The sequence below is a fragment of the Toxoplasma gondii genome, chromosome Ib (genome assembly GCF_000006565.2).
Source record: "Toxoplasma gondii ME49 chromosome Ib, whole genome shotgun sequence".
NCBI lineage: Eukaryota > Apicomplexa > Conoidasida > Eucoccidiorida > Sarcocystidae > Toxoplasma > Toxoplasma gondii.
Genome location: NC_031468.1, coordinates 1034307 through 1056049, shown reverse-complemented (window position 1 = coordinate 1056049; position 21743 = coordinate 1034307). Strand labels below are relative to the sequence as shown.

The following is a 21743-nucleotide window of genomic DNA, read 5'->3' as shown; positions in this document are numbered from 1 at the left end:
CCGTTCCTCTCCTCTCTGCCCCCCTCTCGATACGCACACAGCTACCTCTTCCGAAAGCCGGTCACCACTCTGCCATGGAGCGTCACAAATAAACATGTTGCGTGGAAAGCAACAAATACAGGTATCTCTCTTTTCTACGTGTAACCTTCAACAGGTTCAGACGCCTCATACATATATATATATATATATATATATAGACATATATACATATATATATATATATAGAGAGAGAGATACATGTATAGGTATGTATGTTTATTTGTTTAGATAGTACATGTGCATGCGGTGGTCAAGAACTGGAGGTCTGTATCTCTGTGTCGGGTGTGTGTGTGTGTCGGCTCGATCAATTTTTACGCGCAATTGTTTGCGCGCAGACGGGCAAGTGAGGGTGAATCTTCAGCACGGTAGGCGGTGGGGGTGGAAGTGAGGACAAAGATCTCAGGAAGACGCAGTCGTCAAAGCAGCGAGGCCAGTGAGAGGAGACCGCAGAAAGCAGTGCGTTAGGAGAGCGAAGCGTTCTGAGGACACAGTCTTTGCACGTCCAGCCGCGTAAGACCTTGAGAAGGATTCGTTTCAGAGGAAAAGGCACAGCGACAGAAGTCTGGCTGCTTCACTGGTGCACAGGCATCCCTCAGGCGGCAGGAGGCGCAGGCGGCGCGGCGGTTGGCGCGGCCGGGCGTCGGCCTGTCTGTTGAAGGAGAGGCATGGTGAATCCCATGACGCACATCATGATGACGGAGGAGTACTGTTGGAAGTTGAATTCGCCGTACTTGGCAGACACCCAGCTGGCGAAAATCAAGAGGAAGCAGACGTAGAAAAGGAAGTGGAGTTGGAACACAACTGCTCCCAAGACCAGCGGCAAACAAACGAAAGTCATCGCCTCCGCCTCCTGCTCCTTCGGCGCCGGCTGGACGTACGCCACGATGTTCTGGAAGTCCCGAGGGTCTGCATGCAAAGAAACAGACGTCGAACTCGGCAGCAGAGAGTCGCGCAAAAGAGAGAAAGAACACAGAGGACGCAGGGAGGAAGAAGGCGAAGAGACGAGAGGTCGAGGACGAACGATGACGAAGAAGAAGAACGACGAAGCGGGGAAAGCGAGGAAAAAGCAGACGAGACACGCAAATAGCGGAGTGAAGAAAAGAAGAAGAAGAATCGACGAAAAGAAGCAGAGAGAAGACCGTTTCACAGCTGAAACGTTTCGCTACTCTGCGTTTCTCTCTCTCTGCGTTTCTCTTTCCCTCCGCCGGAACAGACACACACGCTCACATGCCACGATCTGGACCTCCCTTCCACTACACCGGAAAGAGCCAATGCTCCTCGACAAATACGCATATACATATATACATATATATAAATATATATATATATACCTAAATGCATGAATAGCGATACCTAAATGCATGAATTTATTCATATAAATGAATAAATATGTGAATATGCATGTGGCTACATACAGGCATACGTATATATATATATATATATATATATATATTTGTATGCAAGTGGAAAGATGTGACTGCAGATATGTATAAGAATTAGTATACATGCGCATAAATGACTGCATATAGATGCATTATGCATATGTTTGATGCATGCAAATGTTCGGTTGAAAACGGCCTCCTGCCAGCGAAATGTTGCCCGTTGGGCTTTTCGCTTTCCACCTGTGAAGATTCACGAAGGACTGTTCTGAGCATTTGCAAGTACAGAGGCCTTCAGACGCTTGGTGGAAAGCCTTTCTCGCGAGAGAAACAAACAGAGTCGAAGGAGCTGCTCGAGAGACTTCATCGATGTTTAACGGAGACAAGACGAATTTCCAAGGCTCAGCGGAAGACACACCGTTAGGGGAGAGGGTCGGAGTCGCCATTGCTGCGATTTCTCTCGAGAAGAGGGGGGGAATCGGAGAGGAAACGGCGAGAAGAAGGAGAAAGAGGAGTGAGCAACGTCTGCCAGAGTGGAGAGGGTCCTCTTGGAAGGTCCGCGAGATTCGCTCGTAGAGAAGCCGCGCGAAGCGACTGAAGAAGAGGAGAGCCAAAGGCTCTCGTGAGAGGGTTGTGTTCTGAAGAAGACGAAGACCGGCAAGGAATCTTTCTGTCCTTTACCATGGCACAGTGTCTTCACGGCGAAACGGCAGAGTGGACGAGGGAGCGCTTTTCGAGTCTCTTCGCGGTTCGCTCTTGCGCGCCTTCGAGACTCGCTGCAAAACGAAGGAACACTGAGGAACAAAGAAGAGCAGGAGACGAAAGAGAAGATACGGAGACGAAGCCGGAAAGAAAGACGACGCAGCAGGAGAAGACGGTCACGCATGAGCAGTGCAGTCGGTTGCGTCTGAGTCCTTCCACTCTGTTCTCTTCAGGCGAGCTGTTTCTCTGCTCTGCTCTAGCTCTTTTTTTTGTGACTAAGAAATTCGTTCTCCGCGCGAGTTTCCACGCCTCTAGGCCCGGTGTCTCCCGCACCCGAGTTCGAGGAATTTTCCGAGTCACTCTCTGCATGCACAGACACGCCGCGCGCGCCGCGCAGGCTCTCTCTGCAGCCGAGAAACGCGTTCCTCTGAAGAAAAGAAACCGTCGCCTCTTTGTTCGCGATATCTTTCGAGACTCTGAAAAGCCCAGGAGCGCCCTCTCGACGCCGCGGCCAGGTTAGGACGCCCGAGGCTGCGTCCCTGTCGGCCTCTCAAAAACGGGATTTCTCTCATGGTCGCTGCTCCTGCCGCGTCTTCTCTCTCCTCAGCGAGTTTCGTGCAGAGAGGCCCAGCCTTCTCTCCTGCTGTCGACGCCTCGCAAGGAGAAGACGGAAGAGGATTCTCCCGGTTTCCGAGCTCCCAGCCAGTGAGGCTTCCCTTCGGTCTTCTCTCGCGTTTTCAGCGCGTTGCTGCGGTCATCCACTTGTCGTCGGTTCATGCCTGTTGAGCCTTCCCCTGCATGCGCTCAGAGGAAGGCGCTCCGCGAGCCTCTCCTTTTCCTCTCTGTCTCTTTGTCGCCGCGGCCTTTGTCTCTTCAGTGGCTTTTCTTCTGCGTCGAAGCCGTCGCGCGGCTCTTCCTGTCAAGCGCTCTGTCCTCTCCTTCGCGTTTTCTACCTGAACCGTCTCTTGTCTCAAGTGTCGTCAGACCTGACCTCTCAGCTTCCTTCTCTCAGTCGATCTCGCGCTCTCTCGCCTCGGCACCGGTCTTCCCTCACTCTCTTCTCCGCTCGGCTTCCTCTCTGACCATCGTCTCAAGTTTGTCTTCCAGTCCTCTCCGCCTCCCAGTCTCTTCCTCTCTCTCCTCTCTCCTGTCTTTCTCTCTCTCTCTCTCTCTCCTCTCTCTCTTCTCTCTTCTCCTTTCTCTCTCTTCTCTCTCTCTCCTGTCTTTCTCTCTCTCCTCTCTCTCTCCAGTCTTTCTCTCTCTCCTCTCTCTTTCTCCTCTCTCTCTCTCTCCTCTCTCTTTCTCCTCTCTCTCTCTCTCCTCTCTCTCTTTCTCTCCTCTCTTTTTCTTTGCTCCTTCTCTCTGTCTGCTCTTTTTTTTCTCTCTCTGCTCTTTTTTTTCTCTCTCTCTTTCCAGGATGGGTCGCGGAGACGCGTCGCCTTCGACGAACACACCGCCAGTGCCTTCGTCTGTGGCGCGCGCGCGCGACGAGATTTCTTTGCGGTGTCTGCAGAGACACGACGCGCGCATTCGGCGCATCATTTGCCAAGCCGCCTTCGTCAGCGTCTACGCCCTCTGCCCCGCGACGCGCAAATGGGAGCGCGCCCACATTCAGGGTGGACTGCATGTCGTCGAGCGCGACGCGGCGCCCAGTGCGCCCAGTGCAGAGAGGAGAGAAAGTCGCTGGAGACTCTTCGTTCTGAATCAAAGAGACACCGGAGTCCTCCTGGAAGACATCGACGAGGCTTTCGAAATGGAGGGCGAGAAAAATCATATCTTCTACCGAGTCACCTGCCCCACAACTGTAAGGGAAGCGAAAAGAGAAACGGAACGCGGACCGCAGGAGAAGAAAGCAAAGCGAGAGTGTGTCTGGACGAGGACGAGTAGCGGACGGTGTTTGCAGTCTCTCCATGTCCGCGGTCTCCTGCTGCTGAAGAAAAGCAGATCGTGAGAGACATAAAAGGGAAGTCAACGTGTCTGAGTGAGGCAAATTGCTCTCCAAAGAAGAGAGAAAGTCAAACATCTCTTCCAGAACGCTCGCTCCAGTGTCGTCCTGCAGAAAAAAGCAAAGACATGAGCGCAGCCAACAAGTCCTCTTTCTCGAGTCCTGTTCGCAGACGAACTCTAGGAGTTCCACCTGAGAGGTACCTTGCAATTCTGTATTCGAAAAAACGCAAGCTCTACAAAATTCACAAGCTCGGGGATGCCTCCACTCTCTTCCGACTCTCCTCCTCTCTCGCTCTCTGCCTATGCAGCAGAGACACCGGACTGTTTCTTCTCTTGTCTCTTTCCTTCTCCTCGCTTTTCGCGCTTCCTTTCCTCTCCCCTGTTTCCTCGCGTCTCGTGTTTCTCTTCTTCTCTCTCGTTTGCTGTCTCCTTTTCTGCCTCTCGTTGTTTATGTCTCGCTTGGGCCGATGCCTTCTTTTCTGTTTTCGCGTATTCAGGGCCAGCAGCGAATCCACGCTATCTGGGTGTACGACGACAAGCAGCGTCTCTCTGTGCAACAGACGCTTCAGCAAATCATCGACGAATGCGCGGCCTCGCGCGCGCCTCTGGGAGCGCCCAGCGAAGATTTCGCGCCGCAAACTCGCCCTCCCGTTGCTGGTGTCTCTTCGGCCTCCAACAGCGCCGGCGTCCAGCTGCTCGCGCTCCTGCGGGGCGCCCAAGGGGGCGCTCAGAAATTGGGGACTCCCGGCCCCACACACCCCACACAGTCTCCTGTCTCCGGAAGCAGAGAGGGATCCGGGCCGACCGCGGGACAGGTGAGCGAAGCTCGAGGGTCGAGAAAGGCGTCAAAAGTCGAGCCTGTCTCTACAAGATATATCTCGTCGCGATCTGCCATACCACGGCTCATACACCGTACACATGGATAGATGTAGACAGTGAGACCGACGAGTTGGTAGAGGCATGGACGGTAAAAGAAATAGAGATACGGAGAGAAATATACATACGAACATGCATGCAGACGTACATACATACGTACGTGTCTCCTTCCATAATGAAGCTCCTGCGAGAGGGGGGCAGGACGACGCTGGTTTTTTTTTTGAGACCGCTGTGCCTCGACCGTCGCGGCCAAGGGCAAAGCAGAGGTTCGTTTTTTCTGTTTGTATCTCTCGTTCAGAGCCTCATGTCTCTTCTGGGTGTGGGGCCCTCGGCGTCGTCGGAGAGCTCCGGGGCCTCGCCCCTCCTGCCCGCTTCGTCTCTGCTGGGCTCTTCGCGCCCCACAGGCGAACACACTTCGCTCGCAGGCTTGGAGCCGGAGGAGGCGAGGAAGAACACGAGTCTCTCGATTCTCTCTCTGCTCAAGAGACCGGCCCCTGCTGAGGCCGGGTCGGAGACAGGTGTCTCCTTCCCGGGGGGCGGCGACGCGGAAAGACCGCCCTCGAGAGGGGGCCTGTCTCCGCGGTCTCCACGAGAAAGAGACTCTGCAGCCGAGGCTTCCAGCACCGCGGGCACTGTCTCCCTCGTCGGCATGTTGAAGGTGCGTGGACGGATTCGTTGCATGCACTGGGGATGTGGAGGAGAGAAAAACGGTGTCGCTGTTTCTGTTCTCTGACTTCCTCGTTTGCCTCCCCTCCACGGTTTACTCCTTTTCCACCCGTCTCCTTCTTCCGTTTCCCCTCATTCTGTCAGTCCTTTCTTTGAAGAAGCAGCTCTCTTTTCTTTTTTTCGGTCCTACCTCCTTTCTCTCGGCTCCATCTCTATCGTCTCCGTCTTCTTCTCCCTCTCCTCTGTCCTCTCTCCTCTGTCCTCTGTGTCGTCTCTTTTTTCTTTCCTCTTTCTCTGCTCGCTTCCTCCTCTCTTCCTTCCTCTCTCTCTCTGTCTCGTCTACGTTTCTCCACCTCACCTCTCTACCCTCTGCTTCCTGTCTCGCTGGTCTCCGGCGTCCTTCGAACCTCCTTGTCTCCCTGCTCTCCTTTTCCCTTCACCTCCCGTCCACCTTCTTCGCGAGTTTTCTCTTCGTTGTGTACAGCGTTCGGGGGAGAATCGAGAGGCGCCGGGACGGAGCTCTGTCTCCGGCGCAGGCCTGCTGGGCTCGGGGCTCCTGGGGGCGCCGGCGCCGGCTGGGCCTCCGCTGTTGCCTGGAGGCCGCGCAGTCCCCGACGCTCTCGCCTCCTCGCCCCTGTTGGCTGCGCCGCTGCGCGCCTTCGGAGACAGGGCGCCGCTCGCCTCTTCGCTTGCTTCGCAGGAGAACGCCGGAGGAGCCTTTCGCGCGCCAGCGCATCCTCTCGCGGCGCCTTGTGGAGCGGAAGGGACTCCCGAGGCTCACCGCGTGCTCGTGTCTCGGAGCATGCTGACGGAGGCCCTGCAGCGAGTCCTCAAGTCCGAGGCGTTTTCTTCTCTCCTCTGGCAAGAACTCGTCGCCGCTGAAGAGCGCGAACGAAGACGGCCTCGCCTCGAAGAGAGCGGGGAAAGGCGCTTCAGTCGAGAGGACGCCCGCGGATAGACAAACAGGTGAAGGACACAAGCAAGGTGACTCAGCGAGGCAAAGTCACAGGAGACAGTGCGGTGTCATGGCGCATGCCGCCCGAGAATGCAGACGGGAGGAGACCGACGGGGAAAGCAGTGGAAAAGAAGAGAAACGAAAGGAGAGAAGAGGTGAGGAGAAAGGAGGGGAGGAGAAAGGAGGTGAGGAGAAAGGAGGTGAGAGAAGAGAGGGAGAAAGGAGCAGAAGCCACAAGAGAGGAGAAGGAGAGACGAGGACCCTTGGGCGGTCCACAGAGAGAAACCGAGGTGAAAGGCATCGGCAGTTTCTCGATGGGTGAGACATGAAACACCCGAAAAGGAGATCGCAGAGAGGGAGGCGAGACAGTGGAGGGCCTGAACGGAGGGGAAGCGAAAAACAAGGGAGGAGAACAGGTACTTCTGAGACGCAGGGCCGTGGACAAGTGGAGAAAGAGGAGAGCGCATGCAGAGAAGAGATGCAACTGGAAGAAAGGAAGACCGCTTTTGTCGCTTTCCATGTGACATTTGAATTCTTTACTTCTGCGAACGAAACAAGACGCAACAAGCATCCTTTTCGCCCTGCCTGTTTCTTCCTTTTCTCACTTCGCCCTCACCTCTTCTGTCTTCTTTCTTCTGTCCACTTTCTCTCCATCTCCTCTCTTCTATGGTTTTTCCTCTCCTCTTCATCCTCTCCCCCTAGTATCTTTTTTCTCTTCTCTCTCTCTTTCTCGCTCTTCTCTCTTCCCCTCCTTTTCTCCTTTTTTTTTTTCTCTTCTCTCTCTCGCGCTCTTCTCTCCGCCTGTGTTATCTTCACGGTTTTCTTGCCTTTCCCCCATTTCACTCCGCCGTTCCACAGTCCTGCAGAACGCGCAGACACCCGCAGAGAGCGTGCGAGGCCTCCTCGCAGGCGTCGGTCGACCAGACCAAGAAGGAAAAAGGGGAGTAGGGAGGAGCGACGCGATGAGAAAGGCGAGCTCTTGTCCCAGAGAACAGGGCGAACTGAAAGAAGCTTTCGCTCCACGCCCGGACAGGAAATCCGCAGAGCCACAGAGGAAACGGCGTCCCTGCCAGCTTGACAGGCACACTCTGCGCGGTGTTTAGACAGGTGCTCAAGCGTACTCGTGGGCGCTGCTTCTTATAGTTTTCCGAATGAATGCAAGACCTGTGAGAATGGCTGGGATCGGAAAAAGCAGAACTCTGCTGCGACTCAGATTCTGTGTCTCCTCGCTTCTGGTGGATGACTCGAAAACCACAGAAATCGTGCGTCCTTTCGGAACAGGAAGGACGCCGCTGACCGCTCTGTTCACTTTTGTGCGTTTCGCGGCCTCTAGTAGTTAGCGCTACACAGAGAGGAAGAGAGAAAGTTCAGAGAGGCGAATTTGCTCGATGGGTGCGACAGAGACCTGGGCGAAGAGAGGAAAACACTCGCGCGGGTCTGAGATAGACAAAGTTGACTTCTTCACAGAGGCAGGTGAAATGGTTGATAAGTGATCTACTGGACGAGACAGCTCACTGGAAGACGCAGAAACCAGTTCAGATAAAGACGATTTCCTACTAGAGTAGGTGAGATGATATTCCATTTGGGGAGATAGGTGGGATGCTAAGTAAGATTCTTTACACGAGTCGGTGAGATGTCGTAGATTCCTGGGGCTGTTGAAGTTGTTTGCATAGTTATCGCTAGAGAGAGAAAAACCTGTATGGTAGGAGGCGTGAGGAAATGCTGTGTGATTCTGCAGCCTTTTCCGGAATCAGCTTTCTACGGGCCAGTGTTACAGTCCGACTCTGTCTGCGCGAGCCTTGCTTCTTCCCCTCACCGCTCTTGAAGTTGTCCGCTACCGTCATGTGTAAATGACAGAAACTAAACGTCGCCAGTATGTCACTGGCTTCGGCTTTCCTCACGCTGTCTCTCCAGTTCGCGGCGCCCTCCCCTGCCGTCCTCGCCACGGGACGCGACCAACACAAACATGGCCATGCGCATGCTTCGACTCGGTGACTATCTACAAATGCAGATCGAAACATATATATATATATGTATATATATAGATATATATACAGATGTAGATGTATTTTCTGTAGATGGATATGCGGGCGCATTCAGCGGATCTGTGTTTCCGGATTTTTCTGCGGGTGCATGCGCCCGCTTGCTGCGGTGTCTTCCTCGTTGCACGCGCCTTGCTCTTTTTCTCAGCAAGACGCAACGCAGACGGCGAGTTGTTCTTTCCTCTCTGGAAACGCGGCCTGAAGTGGATAAACGTTTTTCGTTGGAGACACTCCGGTGTCTGCTTTCTCAGGAAAAAGCCTGTGCTTTCCCCTCGAGGAAACGTCCCGCCCCCTTTTTGGACGTCTGTGTACACTCGCTCCTCGCTGGTTTGCCCTCGACTCGGGCGGCAGCTGGCGATAGAGCTGCTCTTCGCAGCGAGGAAACAGGACGCGAGTTTCCTCTTTGCTTCGTTTGTTTTCTCGTCACCGTTCTTTCTCGAAAGGTGCCTCTCCGCCCCCCTCCGCGCTGCGTGTGCAGGCAGCCGAACACTGTCGCCGTCCGCGTTGAGGCCGTTCGCTCGCGGAGACAGAGAGGCAACAGCTTGAGAAGAAAAGGAGACACTCGAAGAAGCAACGAAGCAACCGGAAGACGAAAAGGTGAGCCTTCGCGTCTGTCGTTGAGGGAAGGAAACAGCGAAAATCGCCTGGCGCGAGCCACCAGCGGGTGACTCAGTCACGTCTCTCCGGTGTAGGTACAGATGCCCCTCCACATCTGCTCTGGTCTGGTCACTGTCTCTTTTTTCTGCGAGAGAAAGACCAGAAGGAATCGAGTTGCGTCCTCGGCAAAGTGACAGCTACAGTCGGGTCTCTCTTTTCTTCTGAAAAACGCGCCTTCCTGAATGTATCCAACCGCAGCCGCCGAGTCGCACGCAATCTCCCTGCCTCGGCTCGAGTGGGGTGTACGTACACCTGGTTTTCGGGTGTCCACGTGGCTTGTTGAAGAGCTTTTTTCCGCCTTTTCGTTTGCTTTTTTCACTCGCTGTCTGGCCTCAACTGAGCTAGCTCCTTTGTTGCTGCCCGCCTTTTCTCCTTCTTCAGTCTCTCTCCTTTCCATGTCTTCTGGTCGATCTCTCACTTGCGCTCTCCGGTCACCGCGTGACTTCGCCGTCACATGTCCGTCCCCCCTGTGTGTCTACCGCGCTTGTGGCGAAAAACGCGACTTGAATGGTGACAACTTCCCGGCAAAAGCACCTTCAAAAGCGTTTCTTCCTCGTTCATGCCTCGCCTCCGGCAGCGGAAGCAGTGGAGAGAGAGACGCGCCTCCGGTGTCTGTCTTTTCTTTGCCCGTATCCAGGTCCGGAGTCGTCTGTCGCCTTCGCCTCTCCTCTTCAGGTTCAAAATGGAGGCAAGCAGGTCCTCGGAGAAATGCGAAGTAAGTGGTGCGGTTATGGGGAAGAAGAGGTCGTGTCTTGCGTTCAAAGTTTCTCGTCTTCTTCTCTGTTCGCGTTCTCTCGCTGTTACTACGACGGACAGGAGTCATCCAAATATCACATCGAGAACATGCCCGATCTGTGGCGTCTCCTCAATGGCGTCTCCTCCATGGCGTAACATCGTGGGGTCCCCAGCAGGCTTGCCTTCATGCTGCTCTCTCGTTTCTCTCCCTCTTTCGCGCGGGGGCAAGTCTTTTGTGTCTTTTCCTTTTCGCGTCTGTTTCATTACCTTCGCACTCGAGTCTTCTTTCGATGTTCTGGTCCTTCCCTCGGTCTCCGTCGCGTTGCTCAGGTTGAAATCCTTCTCTTGGAGACAGGAAAGGAGCTCGGCCGGAGTCCTGCGCAAATGCAGCCCTTCGTCGACAAGTGAGTTCCGCTCTTCGTGTGTATCGACACCTTTCTGGGGAGATCTTCTCTCTTCTCTCCCGCTTTCCTCTCTGCCTCCACCTCTTCCAGCCTCCGACGCAGTCTTGTTCCAAAGAGGGTGTACATACACGCGGATGCGGGCCTCTCGGACTGCTGCATGTCTGCTCGAGTCGTGCTTCTCTTTTTTCAGGCTCGTCAAGGACAACTGGCTAGACACTGCAGGTAGAACGCCCCTCTGCGTTGCTGGGTCGCCGCGTTGCTCTTTCTCGAGTCGTCTCGCGTTTCCCCTCGTTCTCTCCCTCCTCACTGATGGGCTCTCTTTTTTCCTTCTTCTTGCTTTGCCTCTTTTTCCTCATGTCCGCTCCAGCTGGGGATGTTCTCGCGTGTTGCGCCGGTCTCTGCTGCGTCTCCCCTGCCCTCTTCGGTCTCTCGCGTTCTCTCGTGTTCCGCCGCTGAATTGCTTTCGTTCTCTCCGCATCTCTCCTCGCGAGGCCTTCTCTTTTTTCCGTTTTCCCTCTTTCGCTGCAGACAGCCTACGCGCCCTGTCGGCTCCCCAGTGGTCGCAGTTGCAACTACCTCTACGTCTCGAAGAACTTTTAAAAAAAAAATTAAACGCATCTCCAGCGCCAACTTCTTCTGCCTCTGCGTCCTCGGGCTCCGTTGCGTTCTCTCCTTCTGTTTCGTTCTCGCCATGTTCTTCATCTCCTGCCGCGCCGGCCGCTTCCCCTGCATCTCCAGCCTCGAGGGAGGAACAAGGTCCGAAAAGAAGACGGAGCAGCGCATGCAGCAAAGAACATGCATGCACTACAAGCATACATGTAGATGGACATGTGTGTGTGTGAAAGGAGCAGTCTGCTCAGAGAGTTTTGGAACTACTTGTGACTGCGTATCGATCCGTGAAAGGTGCAAAGTGGACAAGGACGCAGCTGCGAGTTCGATTCCAGTCCTTGGACCGCTTGTGTAGAGGTCGGTCCGTTGGGGTGTCACTGTCTCCGCGTTTGACTGGTCTCTCATCTTCCGTTGCTTCCTTTCTTCTGCTTATCTCCCGCTCTTTTTTTCTCGTCTGCCCGCGTTCCGCAGCTTCTTCGTCCACAGGCAGCGAGACGGAGGCGCCGAAAAAGCGAGAGGGCAACGTATTCACAGAAGAAGACTTTGCTGTCGTCTACGCAGCTGTCACAGACGAAACGCTCTTCCCTTTCTCGCTCACAGAGGCAATAGAAAAACTCCAAATCGACGTGAGAAACAGTTGGCGTCGACCTAAGAAACGTTAAAGGAAGACAAAGAGACACAAGTCGACACAGACACCACGATTGGCAACAACCAAAGATACATACATAAATATATATATATATATATATATGCATAAATATATGCATATATACATTTGCGTGCGGAACGTCTGCCTTCGTGGGTGACTGTACACCTGTATGATTTCACAGAGCTGTTTTTTACATTTTTGACACTTTGCTTCCGTTTCTGAGTGTGGCAGAGAAAACTCTGTCGCCCAAATAACGCTCTCTGCTTCCCACTGTATATATGTGAAGCGAGAAAAGCACACAGAGACGCACCTGTATGCAAATGTGCATGGGTTGTAGCCTGTATGTGAATATGCGCGCGCCCAAAGAGAGATGTGTCTTCACAGGCTTGTGTTCTCTTCTCTCTCTTTCTCTCCTAAAAAAGCTGCCCAAGTGCTCAGGGGACGATCGCCCGTGATACCCGATGTACCTATCCATACATACCTTTTATATATATATATATATATATATATATATATTTGCAATATATACATGCATATACATACACGTATACCTATATGTGTACATAAATGTATACCTATATTTCTTTATATATATCTATCTATATATATGTAGATAGATATGTATTTATGTGTGTATTTATGCGTATACGTTTTTGTCTGTTTGTCGAGTGTGTGTTTCACTGACTTTGGGTGGATGCGGGAACCCGTCAGTTGGCTCGGTTTGTCTCCAGGTGCCTCGCGATTCGCTGGCAGGGGTGCTTCGAACGTTGTTCACAGTCATCGATGGCGTTCTTGCGCAGCCCTCGAACCCAAAGAAGCGACGGCTGCGAAAAGCAAATTCTTCTTTTCACAGTCAGGTGAGAAAGCGAGAGAAAGTTTCTGAGTGTGCCTCCTGGGTGGAGAGACACTCGAGATGTTACGCTTCTCCAGGTCCCCAAAAAGACGCTGGAGTTGAGAAGGTAAAAGTGAAAGTGTCTCTGTCCGAAGAAACTCCACGGGTATTCCACATCGGCAAGCTTCGAAGTCTCTCGAAAAAGCTGCGAAGGAGACTGCATGCGTCTCGCCTCTCGCCTGCAGCCGTCCTCTTCCCTCGGTGTCTCCAAGAGGTCTCTGATCGCTCTGCGCACCGAACAGAATTTCAGATTTATTCCTACGCGTCACTAGCTGTATACTCTTAGTTCTGTTGCAACATTCCTTCGTTCTCTCTTCTCGTACCCTTGCGGTTTAAAGCGAGGAACGGCGACGGAGAGATGCGTTGCTGCATGTGTGGAGGTAGAGCAAGCGCTGAATGCGTCGACATGTATTCAGGTTGAGACAGGTAAATGTCTAGTTCCGTACCAAAGTTAGACGGCCGTCTGGGTCTCTCTCTCTTGCGTACGGACATGCCGTTCAGACACCATGCACATGCATGTATGTATATATAAATGTATGTGTGTGGGTGCGTACCCACTTGAAATATTCCCGTGGTTTTGTGCATGATGATTTGCCCACAACGGGAGGTCGCGTTTCTGCGCCTGTTGCGTCGATTTCTGCCGCAGGTTGGTCAATTTCGAGCGGCGGTGAGAGTGATGGAGGCCGCGGGCTTCTGCGAAGGGAAGATGCGCGATCCTGCGTCTGGCCTGTTGGATGATTTCTGGGTCATGGACACAGCCTACGTGATGCGGTGAGACGCCAGCGAACGCGCAGGGAGGACGAGACACCGCGATTCGACGAAGCGGCTCTTCGGACTTCACAAGCCGCGGGTGTTCCACATGATTTAAAGAAGGGAACAAGAGCGACCGCGTCTCCCTGCAGAGACTCACTGAGTGTCGACCCTCGCTTTCTTTGATGCGCGCGTGTATAGAATGCTACCATCTGCCTATCCTCACGACACAATGCAAACCGCAACAACAGCCGGTCCTCTACGCATACATGCGGTGGAAGACACACGCATATATATACATATACATATATATATATGCATGTCTCTATGTGTATGGGGGCGTGGAGACAAAGTTTCTGGTCCTTCTGGAGGCTCTTTAGCTTCAGTTCTTCTTCCGTGAAGTTCGTCTTTCCTTGACTCGGTCTACATATATTTCAATATATATATATATATATGTATATATTTCCGTGTGTGTCTTCCTATCTCTTTCTTGATCTCTTTTCTCGTCTATGCTGTTTGCTATGCTCGCTGTCCTTCGTTCTCGTGTTGTCTCTCTGTCCATCTCTCTTTTCTTTTTTTATCTCCTTCTCTCTTGTTTTTCCTCTCCTTTTCTCTCGTGTTTTTTTTTCCTCTCGTTTTCTCCAGTGTTCTCTCTTTTTTCCTTTTCTCTCTCGTTGTGTGTTTGGATTCTTCCTTTTCCTGTCTCCACGACGGTCGCCTCCAGTTCTCCTGTCTCTGTTTTTCTTTTTGCTCTGAAGACTGACAGACGCCCACCACCTTCTCGCACAGCTGGCTGAGCATGCAGGCGTCCCCGCTCCACCCCTCCCGTCGTCGGGCTTCAATCCGTACAGTTCGTCCATCGTCTCTGCGTCAGGCACCTCTTTGAGGTAAAAACGCATCAAAAAAGCATCTTTCAAAGTCCACTTGTCCGCTGCCTTTCAAAAGGTGGACCTCGCCAGCACATACAGTAAAAAACATTTACAAACGGCTGCCTTAACAGAAAAGGGGAGGCATGAGCACGTGTATACATATATATATATATATATATATGTTTGTGTATGCATGCAAACACTTGGTGTATGTGTATTAGCATGCATCGAGACACTGTCGGCATATATATGTATATTTATGAGTGTGTACTTGTATATTTGTTGATGTGGTTGTGTAAAAAAATGTAGGTAGAAGCAAAAAGAGAGCGCTTTCTGTAAAGCTCGATTTCTGAAGGACTGTCTGTGTGTGACTTTCTTGGACCAGCGTGAAGTTCGTTCCTTTTTGTCATTCTCGGCTGTCAACGGTGCTCTGAAAGGCATGCTTCTTCGCACTTTTTCCTCATCGTAACTCGCAGATGCATGCAATTCTTTCCCGCGCTGAATGGAGTGGCGTTTTATTTTATTTTTTTACTCTCTTCTCTCTGCAGTCAAGTGGCGGGCCAGCATGGGCAGATGAGGAAAATCGAAAACGCTCAGCTGAAGGAGAAAATTCGGCAGCGAGAACAACTCCTCGAGGTCAGGCCTTTGCTCCTCATCCCGAAAAATCCGACGCAATCACCCACAAGTGGATCAGGGGACTAACCAATCGACACATATTTACGGCCACAGCTATATACATATATATATGTATATATATATATGTATATATATATATATATATGCATGCGTAGATGGAGTTTGTATATACGTGTTTGTGTTTAGTACGAAGTAGCAGACTTGACGATTTGACTTTTTTTTCAGACAGGAGGAGGCGAAGAAGTCCCGTTGTCGCCTGCGGTGTATGCACTGGAAGAACTGCGTCAGCGGGAGAAAGCAGAAAAAGCTTCTCTTGCTCACGAAAGCTCCGATGTGGACGAGGCTCCGGCAGGCGAGAAGCCCACTCTGACCGCAGCAGACATTGCTCGGATTAAGGAGGTAAAAATGAGGAGAGAGAAGTCCCTCTTTCCTGCACCGTCCAGACGTGGAGCTCGTCACTATTTCGAAGATCCCCTTTCTGACACCAGCAGGGATGACGCGTCTGTGTACGTACACCTGTCGCATGCGCCATATGCAGCAAAGTAAAGTTGTGCAACAAAATATATGCACATATGTATGTGTGTGTTTGCATGTCTCTACAAAGGGGTTCAGGTAGATTCAGATCGACTTATACATGAAGGTCGTATTAGACACCAAATACATGTATAGCATTTGAAATGATGTAGGTAGATATGTAGACAGGTGGATGCATGCATATATATATATATACATATATATATATATATGCGCAGGTATCTGTCTGAAAGTGGAACTGAAGTAAATAGACTACACACAGATATCGGTTGTATGTATGTATGTATGTATGTATGTATGTGCATATGTGAAGTAGATAGATGGCTCTCTCTGTATGTGTATCTGTATGTAAGGTTGTGGTGTGTCACACCGTGGGGGCGTGGACGAGTGCATGCATCTATCGAAGAGGCTTCTTTTGTGTTTTTAGATCATGGGAGAAGGTCTGTCCTTCCGGTCGCGCATGCAGCAGCAGTTGGAGCAGCTGGAGAAAAGAAAAGTCTTCAAAAGTTGCACGGTTCGAGTTCTTCTTCCCGACCGAGCTGTCCTCCAGCTGTCTTTCGCTCCTCATAAAACTTTGCGATTTGTGCGCGAGCAAGTTCAACAGGTACGCCAAGTTGGTCGCAGCAAATAAATCTTAATTTACTTGGCCGTGCAGACGTCTCCATATCTGCATGTATGTGTGAACATTTGTGCATCTGCAGGGCGACCTGTAGTCACGTAACTTTGCCACAGCCCCATGGATCGTATGTCTATATCGGTGTATCTGACTGCGTGTATGTAAGCGTCTTTGGAGATGTGTGAGAAGTTTAAAGAACTGCGGTGCCTACCAACGTACAAGCATGTCTTTTCCTCGACGCATCTCTTCACCTATCTCTATACGGACACACACATGCATATATATACATATATATATACATATATATATATACATATGTATATATACATATTTATATCTATATCTGTTTGTGTGTGTGTATCTGAGAGAAGAGTGGAGAGAGCTGTCCTTGACTTGTGTGTGGCTGAAGGCTGGCGGCTGTGCGGTGGTCTGATGGAGAAAGCGAAAGGTTTGAGCAGGGAGATTTTTTTGTTCTTTCAGATGAGTGTTCACGTAAGAGGGGAAATTGCGATCCTTTTCTCTGTGCATGCATGTGGAGGGAGAGGAAACAACGCCTGTCTCCACGGTGTTTTTTTGTGAGCTCTGCAGTCCTGGCGCGATCCTTTTTTCCTGCTTCTCTGTTCGTTTCTGCTTTTACGTCTTTGGTTCCCTTCTCTTCCCCTCGTTCTTCAGTTTTTGCATCCACTGCTGCGGAGTTCGTCTGGAGGTGAAGCGCGAGAAGAATGTTTCTCGCGCTGGTTTCTTTGTGAAACGCCGCCGCTGAGGAAAGTCGAGTTGCACAAGACTCTGTATCAAGAGGGGCTCTTGCCAAACTGCACTCTCCACCTCAAATTTCCAGGTGAGCCACAGAGGCGCGCAGGTCTCCCCCAAGTTTCTTCACTGGTCTCCACCGTGCTTCGCATGCAATTTCCCTCGAACTTTCTCGCGTCTGCCTCACCGCGGGCTGCAGGAACGTTGACCAGCCAGCAGGAAGGAACGGACCTGACTTGATCAATAGCCGAAGCAGAGGAAAAGGCATGTTTTGTAGATGGACAAAAGCTCTCAAAAGACAACGCGTTTGCTGCTTCTCAATGTGCAGCTCATCCGTGTTTATCTCTTCTTCGCGGTGTCTCTCCTTGTCCTTGCTTCTCCTTCAGACGCCTGTCCTCGCTTCCCACACTCCTTCCTTGACCCCGAGGCTCTCCAACTCCACAACTTGAGATATTCAGCCCTCTCGCCTTCCTCTTCTTCTTCATCTTCTTCTTCCTCTTCTTCTTCCTCTTCTTCCTCTTCTTCCTCTGATTCGTCACCCGGTGACATCAGTGGGGGTTCTCGTTCTGTGGTGGCGAGTGCAGAGAGACACGCAGATCGACTGAATGAGCAACTGAGTGCGCAGAGCGGAGGCGAGGGCGTTCCGCAAGTCGCGAGACTGTCTTCCGCGTCTGGGCCTTCGGGTGGAAGTGCAGCCGAGCGGATGCAGGGTGGAGAGAAGAGCGCGGTGACGAAGAAGTCCTCTTTAGCGAGAAGCCTCTTTAAGCGAAAGTAGAGGACCAGGGAGGAGGGAGAGGGGAAAAGGAAGGGGAAAGGCAGAGAGAAAAGCTGTGTTGGAGGTGAGAGGAAGAAGCCTTGGTTTTTTGCCAAGACACCAGCGCAAGATTCCTCAGGAACAGGATCGGAAGACTCTCGGCGTATAAGGCACTCTGAGCGAGTGTCAAAAATCTTCGTCGATTGCCTTCGCTGAAAGAGAAGAACGGATAGAGGGAATATGGCTGTCGAAAACCTTCGAAGAAGACCAAGAAACGCGTCAAAACACACTCTTCTCATGTGAAGGCACAACACGCATACGAACTTGTGTGCATATATATATATATATATATATATATGCATGTATGTATGTATGGTATTGTTTGTTGTGTGTTTGCGTACACAAAAGAGGAATGAAGATGGAGAAGGGAATGACGAGGTGACGAGGTTGTTCTTCAAGGGAGAGTGTGAAGAGGGAGATTTTGGAGACAAGGTCTGCGAAGGAAAGTCGGGGATAGCACGGCGTATGAGAAACCAAGAGGGGCAGATCGCAGCTTGCCAGCACTGAAGACGATCAAGCGCGTATTCTTTTGAGAGTTTTCAGAGCCTGCTATGTTTCTTACTTCCTCTCGAGGTCAGGAAAAGGAGTTTGTGCGTCGCGAAGAATCCAAACTCCCGGCAGAAGCGTTACACCAGAGTGTCTCTTTTGAATTTTCCCGCGAGACAGACGCGCGTCTCTCGGTGTGTTGTGGGGCGGGGGCTTAGGGGGTTCGAGGGGGGGGACGCTAGAGTGGAGCCAGTCGTTTCCTTCGCCTTCTACGTTCGCCTGTCTTGTATCAGTCTTGGCTGTTCCTTCGTCAGATCAACGAAGTCGACTTCTAATGCAGTCAACCTGGCAGGAGGCGCAGCGGCTGTGAAGATGATATCCTGGGCGAGACCGGCTCTCAGGTCTGAAGAGAAAAGTGCTCAAAGCATCCTGGAAAGCGTGTCTAAACAAGAAATGTAGATGCTTATCCTTCAAGAGAAACATCTGAGAGTATGCACTCCCAAAATATATACATGTCGGGAAATACATCTCACCATAAAACATATACGTAAAAAAACATACATGTTTAGTTGATACACAATATAGAGTGTTCGATAAAATTGCATAACAAAGACAAAAAGTACACATCAAACAGGTACACAGAGTCGTCTCATGCGTCTTGACAATGTATTTAACAAGGTCGGCGAATCAATCGAGGACGGCAGGCTCTTCTTCTGTCCGTCAGACTGCGGGGAAATGTGTTTGAAAGAGACGAGCAGATTTGTTAAACTAGAGTTGCCAGAGTCGTCAGTCTTGAAAGGACAGCGGAAAAGAGAAAGAAAGAACGCGCCATCATTCCTCTCTACACGCATATACGGTTATATATACATACATGCATATACATAAATGTATGCATATATATATACATATAATTCAAGAAGGCATCAAGCGTCAGGAGAAAGCGAGAGTTGTGTTTTCCGGAGAGAGATGAAGAAGTTTTTCACTTTTTGAAACGCCTTCAAGAGAAGCAGTGGGAAGAGCGTGAGCGAGACGCCAGACGAGACACTCTGCGATCCGGCAGCGGGGCGAGTGTGGACTTTCGCGCAGACAGAGTGTAGCCTCGAAAAAGAGTCTTCTGCGCACCGGAACCTTTCGAAAGAAACGGAGTTTGCTCAGGACTCATTGCTCAGGTCTCAGGAATGTTCAGACAGATCGGTGCAGTCTGCCGGCACTCCCGTTGTCCCTGCATGTGTTGTAGGCATGTTGATGTCTCGTGAAAAAGCCACACAGTTCCAAAAATTCGCATGCATCGGCCCTCGCTGTAACCTCTGGAGTTTGGAGCAGTTTTTTCTGTGTATCGGTCGAAAGCCTTGAAAGACGCGAGGCGTTTCTTTGCGGCAGTGAGCAAGGCAAACGTAGCTATGGAATGTGCTCTCTTCTGTCGCCTCTGTTTCTGCAAGTATTCGTTTCTCAGCAACTCTGTGGTTTCCTTTTGCGCCGAAGCGACTGCGAGAGAAACCTGGAATGACGCAACGCAGGAGAGCTGTCCTGTCGTCCAACTTTGACGCGACCGTCACTGAAAAACGACTCGGAGACTCCGCCCGATGCTCAGGTGTAGACCTACACCCCGCGACCTGCGGCGTGTACACCTCAGCGAAGGCCTCTGCCTCCCTCGGACGGGACGCACAACGGGGAAAAGTGAGTTCTGGCGTATATGCGGCAGTCATCAGAAACCTCCTGCTCTCCATCGCCTATTTAATTCCTTGGCTGGTCGGGGACCGTACTTTTTTCATGGAACACTAAAACGACATTTTATTCCCCAGAACAGCTGCTCCTTGTTCCAGGGGAAACCATTTCTTTTGTTGCTGAAATCCTACCAAAACGCAAAAAAATCTATTTCAAAAATGAATATAATAAATACAGCCTTATCAATATAGAATTCACGTGTATCTGCCCACAAATGGTATTTCTCTAGAACAGTACTTGTTAAATTGGGAGGAGGCTTTATTAGGCTAGATGCTCGTAGGCATGAGACCAGACGCAGAGGCGTCTCTGCTCCTCGCTCCTGGGAGACATATTTCGCGCTTCTCTCCTCTCGCAGTCCAGGGGATTCACTCGACGGTGTTCGTCCTTCAGCTGAAAAGAGACAGTTGGATCTTTGGGGAACCGAAACAGGAAAAACGCCAGGAAACGAGCACGGCGGAAAGCGCGGGGACTTCCGCGAGAGAAAGAAGTCACATGCACATGGGGGGAGACTGCAACTCTTGTTTCTGCAGAGTCGAGCGAAGGAACATTGACGTAGAACTGTTTCCTCACATCCCTCGTCCTTCAATGTGACAGAACAACTTACGCAGACGCGACACCCCGGTCAGGGACTCCAGCAAAAGTTTCACCAAGTCGTTTGCCTCCTCCTCTCCTCCCCAGAGGCTCTGCCTCACCCAGCCCCCTGCCTGTCTCCTCATGTTCGCCAGGCTCTCTCCCCGTCTTCCTCCTCTCTCTTTCTTCCTGTCCTCTTTATCCCCTTTCTCCTTCGTTCTCTCTTCTTCGCTAGATCTTGCTGGCATGTCTCTTCACTGTGCGTCTCCGTCGTAGGTCGAGTTTTGTGTTAGCGAGTTGCAGTTGCTGTGCATCCTGAACTTCCGCGTCTCCGTCAGCACACACTGAGACGTGGATGATCCGCGATAACCTCGCCGCCTCCATCTTTTCGACAGCCGCTTCAGATGCCCATGCGTCTCTCGAGTTTCTCGTGGATGCCGAGGCCGGGACCGAAGCCTGCGAGTTCGTCTTCATCGGGCTTCTCCCGGTTCAAGAAGTCTTCGGCGGCGACTTCCTCGTCGAGGCGCATCAGCGTCTGTAGTCCCCAGAGCGAGGAGGGCAGACCCGGCAGGCGCTGCGACATCGCGCAGAGCTCTCTCTCCATCTTCAGACGCAGTGGAGCGTGCAGGCCGTACAGCCGCGCAGCTCGCTGGAATTCTGTTCTCTCGCGCTCGCGGAGGTGGAGACTCTGCCGGGTCTCCAGAGGGTGCCGCGGCGCCAGGCCTGCCGGCGGCGGCGCGGAGACGCAGGAGACAGCCGAGACGGCGGAGACAGAGGAGACCGGAGAGGCCAGGGAAAGGCCCTGGTGAAGAAGTGCGTTCGGAAAGTGAGGAGGAAAGGCCACTGCCGCCGCCGGCGCGCCCGCCAGAGCCGCCGAAGCCGCAGACGCCGACGCTTCGTAGTCCATGGTGTGTCGACGCGTCAGGGAGCGCAGTGTGAGCAGGAGACGTACGGGATTCCGAGAGAGAAGAAAGCGACGGAGTAGCGGAGAGCGGCGGAGAGCGGCGGAACGACGCAACAGGATCGCAGCAGAGACTGGCGAGGAAGGATGGACTACGAAGAGAATTGAGGGAGGGATTGAAAGAGACAACTGAGAAGAGAGGAGCAGCAGTCGAGGTTAGGCGAGAGAAAGGGACTGAAATGGAAGAGATGGAAGGAGGCAGAGCGTCTTTGAGGGAAGGAATACAGAGAAAATCGCGGAACAGCACCATTCAAGAGGAAGGCGTTCTGGAAGAAGACACGGGGCGAGGAGAAAAAGACTCCTCTCAAAGTGGCTTTTCACGTCGGAGAAAGACGAGGCCGAGAAGCGTTGTGTCTTTGCTTTCTTCACATTGTGTATCGCTCATGAATTTCGTCGAAAGAAACATTTTGAGGAGCTCGTCACGCCTCATTAGAGACCGCCGTTGCAGCCTCGCAGTGTGTACATTTTGTCTGGCAACCC

The 21743-nt window shown here is 51.8% G+C and overlaps 6 protein-coding genes across 6 annotated transcripts; 3 read left to right on the top strand and 3 right to left on the bottom strand.

The window, feature by feature from the left end:
- Positions 1–297: 297 nt before the first annotated feature.
- On the bottom strand, positions 298–2437 carry TGME49_209120 (hypothetical protein). Its single transcript, XM_018779451.1, has 2 exons — positions 1837–2437; positions 298–945 (listed from the first exon to the last, which is right to left on the bottom strand). The coding sequence occupies exons 1-2, from the start codon at positions 2302–2304 to the stop codon at positions 874–876; spliced, it is 540 nt and encodes a 179-aa protein (XP_018638455.1). The 5' UTR covers positions 2305–2437; the 3' UTR covers positions 298–873.
- TGME49_209112 (hypothetical protein) lies at positions 2303–3823 on the top strand (the record flags this gene model as incomplete). The annotated part of the gene is made up of 3 exons (XM_018779450.1): positions 2303–2314; positions 2636–2825; positions 3537–3823. 3 exons carry the CDS (start codon positions 2303–2305, stop codon positions 3821–3823), a joined length of 489 nt encoding a protein of 162 aa, XP_018638454.1.
- Positions 3824–3873: 50 nt separating this feature from the next.
- On the top strand, positions 3874–7693 carry TGME49_209108 (hypothetical protein; the record flags this gene model as incomplete). Its single annotated transcript, XM_002369630.2, has 4 exons — positions 3874–3924; positions 4565–4882; positions 5242–5601; positions 6094–7693. 4 exons carry the CDS (start codon positions 3874–3876, stop codon positions 6565–6567), a joined length of 1203 nt encoding a protein of 400 aa, XP_002369671.2. The 3' UTR covers positions 6568–7693.
- Positions 7694–8793: 1100 nt separating this feature from the next.
- TGME49_209100 (PUB domain-containing protein) lies at positions 8794–18217 on the top strand. Its single transcript, XM_018779449.1, has 14 exons — positions 8794–9203; positions 9901–9978; positions 10329–10402; positions 10593–10624; positions 10931–11158; positions 11483–11637; positions 12392–12517; positions 13199–13323; positions 14061–14189; positions 14720–14807; positions 15033–15206; positions 15769–15945; positions 16630–16795; positions 17094–18217. Exons 2-14 carry the CDS (start codon positions 9946–9948, stop codon positions 17480–17482), a joined length of 1896 nt encoding a protein of 631 aa, XP_018638456.1. The 5' UTR covers positions 8794–9203; positions 9901–9945; the 3' UTR covers positions 17483–18217.
- On the bottom strand, positions 17842–20550 carry TGME49_209095 (hypothetical protein; the record flags this gene model as incomplete). Its single annotated transcript, XM_018779448.1, has 3 exons — positions 17842–18410; positions 19970–20122; positions 20337–20550. 3 exons carry the CDS (start codon positions 20548–20550, stop codon positions 18277–18279), a joined length of 501 nt encoding a protein of 166 aa, XP_018638457.1. The 3' UTR covers positions 17842–18276.
- A 152-nt stretch (positions 20551–20702) lies between these two features.
- On the bottom strand, positions 20703–21209 carry TGME49_209090 (proteasome maturation factor ump1 protein; the record flags this gene model as incomplete). The annotated part of the gene is made up of 1 exon (XM_002369628.2): positions 20703–21209. One exon carries the CDS (start codon positions 21207–21209, stop codon positions 20703–20705), a length of 507 nt encoding a protein of 168 aa, XP_002369669.1.
- Between the last annotated feature and the right edge of the window lie 534 nt (positions 21210–21743).